Genomic DNA, 7,285 nt, shown 5'->3' with positions numbered 1-7,285 from the left:
CTCTGCCAGGTGCTTGCTATGCTCCCTGGATTCAAGAAGCACCAGGGAGGAGGGCAGGGCCAGTCCCAAAACGGCACGGGAGGCGGAGGGAGTGGGATGTCAGTGTCAAGGTGCCTGCAACAAGAATAAGCTATAGAGGAGGAGCATGGAAAGCATCAATGCGGATTACAACGGCATATAAATCATTGTAATCATGAAGGCGCATTGGTATTCATTAACTAATGTATGTTTTTTTTCTATATATAATATAATTAGTTTAACATAATGATATAATCAATAGGATCTCTCAGTGAAATTAGAAATCCTAGGAAGACATGAGCACCGTCTGCTGCTGCTGGACTTGCTGTGTGTGAAACAGCCCTCGCTGGTGGTTTGGTGGCAGTGAGCCCCTCTGCCTGCCCCCCAGGTCCCTGCCCCACTCTCCTCCTCCTCCTCTCCCCTCCCCCTTGCTGCAGCTCTTCCTGGGCTGGGCTGAAGCCTCCAGTGTCCTGACGCTCCTGTTGCTCCCCCCCTCCTATCCACCCAGCACAGCAGCAGGAAAGGGTCAGCGGGGGAGAGGGTGATGGAGCACCCCCCCGGACCTGACCCCCCCACACCCTCGTCCTTCCAGGCCCGGCTATGGAAGAACCTGCAGCTGGGGAAGTCCAGGAGAAGCGGGGGCAGAGCGGGGGCAGAGCGCCGCAGTGCGGGGGCGCCCTGCCCTTCACCACCACCCATCCGAAAAGGGGACTCCGGGTCTGCGGGGGAGCCACTGGAGGTGGTGGTACCCGGCATGATCCGATGGAGCGTGTTAAAGAGGAGGAATCAGGTGCTGGACCGTGTCTTTTCCTCCTCTCAGCCAAACCTCTGCTGCCCCGGTGTGGAGTCACTGCCCCCCAGCGCCCCCTGCAGCAGCCCCAGCAGCATCGCTGGTACCCCCGAGCCAGGCTCTGCCCTGCGCCGCCTGAAGGAGCACCTCCTGCCACACAGCAGGGCAGGGCAAGCCAGGGATGGACACCCCCACCACCCTCCAGCACCCAAACCCGGAGCGTCCCCCCCTGGCACCCCGCTTAGAGTGCACACTGCAAGTGGCCACCGCCTGTCCCATCAAAAGAGTTCCTCTCTCCCCGGGGGTGACTGTCTGGAGCATCTCCTGCAGCCCACAGTCAGCACCAAGGACAGCGACCCAGCCAAGCTCAGGCGCAGCGGCTGCCTCGCAGTGAGTACCTACTTCTCATTTACTAGCTCATTTCATTGCTCTTCAATCTTCAAGGATTGTAGTCAAGGACGGGACAGGAATGGCTAGTATCGTCTCCTTGAACAAACCCGATTTCCTTATGTTCAGTTTGCATATGCTTTAGTTCAAGTGCTTGGTATGATTGAGATGAAGAGGGCTGGTTCAGCCAGAGAGCTTATCTACTAAAGCAATTCTTGTGCCTAGGAGAGTCCGCACAGTGACCTGTAAACTGCACTCGCCATGGGACTTGGGTACCAAGAGTCCACAAGAGTGCCACAATGGGCACATGTCATAAAAGGGCGTGCACTCATGTATACATACAGTACATCACAAAGGCTCATTCTTGCTTGCACTCATAGATTACATGCGGTCATACATGCACACAGTCGCAGTGTATTCATGTGTGTGTGTGTGTGTGTGTGTGTGTGTGTGTGTATGTATGTATGTGGTTATATATATATATATATATATATATACACACACACACACACACAGACGAGGAACTAACTGATTCTGATACAGTACATACTGGCATTCTTTGCAACTATGCTCAAAGACAGAACAAGAGAGATTCGGCTGGTGTCCTAAGAATTTTGGAGTCTTCCAGACATTCTAGGACACTTGGCAAGTCCGAAAGGTTCACCTGATGCTGAGGGTTTTCCAACTATTCAGCAAGGCCAGGCCAATCCTGTTTGTACATGTGCAGTAGTAAAAGAAGCATGCTGAATGCTATCATTAAATTCCTCCAAACTCCAACAGCTCTTTTTACTTAGAAAATATATAACTGTGAAGCCAAACAACAAGGCATATTGATTTTGTGCGTTACTTGCCCCCGCTGTCCAGTATTATTTGATATAGGATGCAATGCCAACAGTAGGTGTTATTTTAGTTTTTGTAGGTAATTGATAGACATAAAGAAAAAGTTATGTGATTTAGTATAAGAAGTAATGATTTTTAGATCTCAACGGTTTTAGTTGTTGAATATGTGCAGTTATGTTTAGTATTATTAGGTATCACATTTTCATAGTTTTTTAAGTAAACATGCATGTTTGCCCTTATTATATATCAGTAAAACAGCAGTTCTAGCGCTATCACACTGAGTTTAAAAAAAATGATGTATTTGAAATCACAAATGCCTTTACGTCCCGATTTCTCCTAAACAGAAACTTACTGTAGGGTCTCACATCCAAACAAGTAGGTAAGCGAAGATGAAAATACAACTTTGTACAAACTAAGGTAGAAAAAAACTTGTTGTAAATAATGTACATTAATCATAAACATAGTAATCAAAATAAAACATTGTCAAGGGGTTAATGATGCTAAGTATGTGATGACTTACCTATCAGATTTAAATAATCTCAGCCTATAGACTCACATATACATTTATAGATCATGTGAAAATTGTGACGTGGCTCAAAGCTGCCATGGGGGTGCTAAATTGTGTAAATTGTGATATTTTAGCTAATTCACCTTGAGAGCACCCATCAGTTAAATGCTCTGCTCCCACCTCCCTTTCATCCGCCAGCACTTTCTCCAGAAAGAGCCCTATTTCTGCTAGGCCCTAATTCCTATTGCGCATAAGTAAGGCCACATTCACCATATAAGCATTTTTGTTATCTATAGCACATCAAGCACACAAACAATTTATGTTGTCACATTCTTGGTTCAGAGATGCTTTTGATACTATATTGCAGGTACTGTAATACAGTATTAGTTATCAATTTATCCAGGCTTGCATTTCAATTATGTGAGCATTTTTGCATCCCTAAAATGTGTCAGTTTGTAATGCAGACTATATCTTTTTTTTATTGACGTTACACAAACGTAGGACCAGTTTTGCATTTAAAGTGATGTTAATCTAAGTGTTAGCATTTTCCCTTAGCAGCGTATATACACAAAGGTCAGTTAAGGCTAACAAATGGACTGAGTTTGTGTTGGCATACCTAATGGTTGGTGTTACTCCCATCTAGATTCTTTTGGAGGTGAGAGTCCTCCACCTTCACTGGAAAAAAGCCCTCTTCAGGGTCGGGATTGGAGTAAGGCTTAGACCTTCTTAAAGTCACGTTATTGGAAGCTAATGCAATGTTGTGCTACCATAACATGACGTTAAGCCTATGCTAATTAGCAGTTGTTTTTGCATATAATTAGCTTTGTGAATAAGCGTTAACCCCAGGAAAATAATGTCCGTTCCTTATTTAGGGGATTTGATGTTATGAGCCCTGCCGTAACGGAGCTCTGTGGATCTGGCCCATAGACTGTCTCTTCTAAAAACATTCTGTTTATTTGGGGGAGGAGTGGAAACGGAAAGAAATAGAATGTTATTTTAACAAAAAGTAAAAACCATTAGGCACATGTGAGTGTCTGTGCTTTAATTTGCATTACCTTGTTTTTATTTCTTCCAACATTAGTTAGTAACATTAGGTTTCTATGATTAGATACAAATGTATCCTATTTCCATATCTTTCGAATTGAAGCAAAGAGGTTAACTGTTCTAAGAATACATTACAATTATTAAACAGTTTCAAAATTATGTGTATTGCATGCCTCTGGTTTTGCTTCTACTTGAACAGTTCTTTCTGCTGTGATGAACAAGAAGCAATTTTATTATAGGAAAAAGTGCAACCTAAATCATGTTGTGGTACTGGCACAGAAAGAGAAAATATAACCTGGTACTTTCTGTGTCTGAACTGAATAGATTTCCTATTGTGCAATTAAATCAAGAGGTACCTGTCAAACCTTTCTGTGTGGGAAAACAATTGTATTTCTGAATGTTAGAAATATTATTAGCAGAAAGTTCTGTTTTTCTATTTTTAAAGATTACAGAGGAGTCAGACATTGCTTGGCCTGTCAGTTAAAAAAAATGTTAAGCTACTTATTTCTACATGAGAATTTTTTATGGTCTTTGTACATATCATGGAAGGTTCATGCTTTTTTTGCATCTGTGGACTAAGACATGTAGGGCAAGATCCACAAAGCTACATTAAATAAAGTCTCAAAATGTGATGTTACTTAATACAGGAACATACTATAGTGTATGTTCTGTTTCCTGAGGCTAACTTGTATCGTCAAAGCTAATAAGTGTGACCCCTCTATTTCCCAGCTCAAAGGGTCACATCAGAGTTATCTATAAAATGACTTGCTCAGCATGTTGGGGAAACTTTCCTTACAGGTGGTTGCATTGGTCAGGCATGTATGAAAGATGCAAGAAAAAACAGGCACCAGGGACATGTAGCATTTATTAAAAATAGTTACAATCACATTCACAGAGTAGGTTCCAAAAATGAAAATATACAGTATACATTACAGAAAAAGCTTCATCCTCTGGTAGATCACTGACCTCACTCAGAAGGCACAAGCTTGAGTGAAATCAGGATCGGTGGATAAGTGTTCAACACTAATATCATGAAAGGGCCTACCTCGGTTCCCTTGGACAAGAAGTTTTGTTTATATAACAATTCCTATAGATTCCTTTAGTTATTAGCGTCTAGGATATCATTCATCTTTTGGTTTCTTTGTGCTAGGATCTTACTGGGATTCTTGGTAATCTTTATACCACTGTACTCTAACCCGGGCGGGGGGCACGAGATTTTCTGGGGGGTGCATGGCGCTTAAATTCTCTTACCTTGTCTGTGATGGCAGGTCACCATGGCAAAGTGGCATCAAATGACACCGTGGGGGTCATAGGCTTAAAGTGACATTATTTTACCATAATGTTTCATTAAAGTACAGTGTCTTCAAAGAACATGATGTTAGTAAGTATGCCTTAGCATTATTACAATCCAGACCCTGAAATAAATCTTTAATTCAAGTTAAGAGAGTATAGGATAGGGAAGTAACACCAGGAAATAATGCTATGCTACTGTACTTACATTATGTTAATGGTGTTACACACCCACACAGACCCTGTAAAAGCCCTATATCAGGGTGTGGATGTAACACCAAGTTTAAGTAGGATCTAACTAACTTAACATTAACAGACTTTTATGGATATGCGCTGTTATGACAACACCTCCTTTGGATGTCGTTATCACTAAAAACCAGTATAGTTAAAGCAATGATTTTTTATGGAAGAAACATGACTTAACATTTAATTCTTGTCCTTTGAAGATACATTGTTAGTCTTGACGTGATAATAAGTTACGTTATTGTTACGGTACCTGACTTAGCAAAGCTTTGTGGATCTGAGCCTTGGCTACAAGTGGAGTTCTAGTAGATCTTTTCCGTTTATGAAACTTTCTGTGAGGCCAACATTAAAGTTCTTTGTGGATGTTGTAATACATTATTTAGTGGTCAGAATTGTACATAAGGCCGCAGCATGTACTGATCATTCTGGTGTGTAATACAGTAACAGGCTTTCACTGGGTAGTTCATGTATTTTGTCTAAAATGTCTTTGGTACAAATTGTAGACATATACCTGTACAAGTGATTTATTGACTTTCTCAAAACATCATGTCAACATTTCAATCCCCACAAGAACCATCAACTCCACTTCATTTTTATACAAACTATGTAGTACATGAACTTTTAGGACTACAGTGTATGTTATTAACATTTATGTAGATTGTACAGTGTAAGGAAATGCTAGTACAGTGGTTTATTGGATGTCTAACGTGTTTGTGTGTGGGGGAAAGGGGAGGGAAGGCTTATTTTTTCCATTCTAATTCAATATCCTCATATTTAGAAGTTTATATAATATTTGTCTCTAACTGAAGTTCATTGTTACAATTGCAACTAATGTTACAATTCAGTGCAAGTAGCATTGTGCCACAGTTGTGAATGGCATTTGCTGCCACTGCCATGTAATGATACAATTCCATGTACTGTACAGCCAAAGTGAGCAGTGACAGTGACTGTGCGTTGTCTCATTGGTGGGTTAAGAAATCCATTAAATACAACTACTTGTAGTCATTTTTTTAAAGGCTGATAGTTGTCCTTGGTTTTCCTTTACAACAAAGACTCTAAATGGCAGGTTTGATTGGCAGTGTAAATGGTAAAGTAATCTGATGTATTTACATCCCCTTCATGTTAAATGAGCAACTAGAAACAGAGAGGAGAGGACAAATACGGCAGAAAATCCACCAAATACATCAGGTTGCACTGTTCAAACACATTGCTAAGAAACTTGAAAACAGTACTTAAAAATAGTTATTTTTCTGATTTTAAAGGCACCAAAATGTTAATCTGCTAAAAATGTCATTGCCATTAGATTAATTTGGTTCTATGTGGGGATGTCCCACGGACGTGTTGCCCCCCTCTGGACCTGGCAAATAGCAGAAATGTTGCCCTGCTGAAGGAAGGAGGGTAGACAGGCACTCTCCAGCCCTTCACATGAAGTACAGTATGTGTAACTGAAAGGCTGCTGGACATTCTGGTCCTTATAGGCCTCCCTGCTACTCTGGGTAAAGCAAGATTTCCAGTATATGTATTGTGAGTGTTAATCTATAAATCTGGTGAGTGTGGGGGGTTACGTTGATGTATTTATGGGATGGGGAGGGTTACGTTGAAGTATGGTATAGGTGTGGTGAAGGGTTACTTTGTATGTATTGCGGGTGTGGGGACGGTTCATTTGGTGTCTTTATATGGGGTGTAGAGGTTTACTTTGGTGTATGTATTAGGTATGTAAAATAGGCAGAATATCTATAAACGTTGGGATTGTATGTATATACATATACATTATTTAGTGTACATTTGTTTGTGTGGTGCATCTGATGAGCATGCATGTTTTATGGTGTATGTGTGTGTCGTTGTATCTGGGCTGGTGGGTTTTGCTTGCCCCCAGTTTAAAATTTGCCACCCAGCCCCTCACCAGTTAGCTTATTTTTGGGACAGGAAGGCTGAATGTCGACAAATGAACCCTTTCAGTAGGGATAGGTTAAACAGAAATACAACATAATCATGTTTACTTGTTATAGAGTGTGACTCATCCTTAAATAGGGGTAAACATGATGAGTTACATCTCACGATTTATGTCATATTTTATATAAATCTTCTCTGTTTCTAAATGATAGCAAATTAGTACAATAGAATTGTACTGTACGCCAATATTACATTTGAGAAAGGTACGGGTA

General features: G+C 41.2%; 1 protein-coding gene across 3 annotated transcripts in view; it reads left to right on the top strand.

Moving 5' to 3' along the window:
• The first annotated feature begins 254 nt into the window (after positions 1 to 254).
• The window catches only part of MCTP1 (multiple C2 and transmembrane domain containing 1), an 862,717-nt gene continuing 855,686 nt past the window's right edge, over positions 255 to 7,285 (top strand). Inside the window, exon 1 of one of the 3 annotated variants that reach the window (XM_075593230.1) lies at positions 255 to 1,198. In XM_075593230.1, the coding sequence (XP_075449345.1) occupies positions 563 to 1,198 (636 nt within the window). In that variant the 5' untranslated portion in view covers positions 255 to 562. The remainder of the gene's footprint in view (positions 1,199 to 7,285) is intronic. The other 2 variants (XM_075593236.1, XM_075593222.1) reach the window with 2 other exon arrangements.

This window comes from Ascaphus truei, chromosome 1, assembly GCF_040206685.1.
Source record: "Ascaphus truei isolate aAscTru1 chromosome 1, aAscTru1.hap1, whole genome shotgun sequence".
NCBI classification, from domain to species: domain Eukaryota; kingdom Metazoa; phylum Chordata; class Amphibia; order Anura; family Ascaphidae; genus Ascaphus; species Ascaphus truei.
This window is presented reverse-complemented; position numbering and strand designations above follow the sequence as displayed.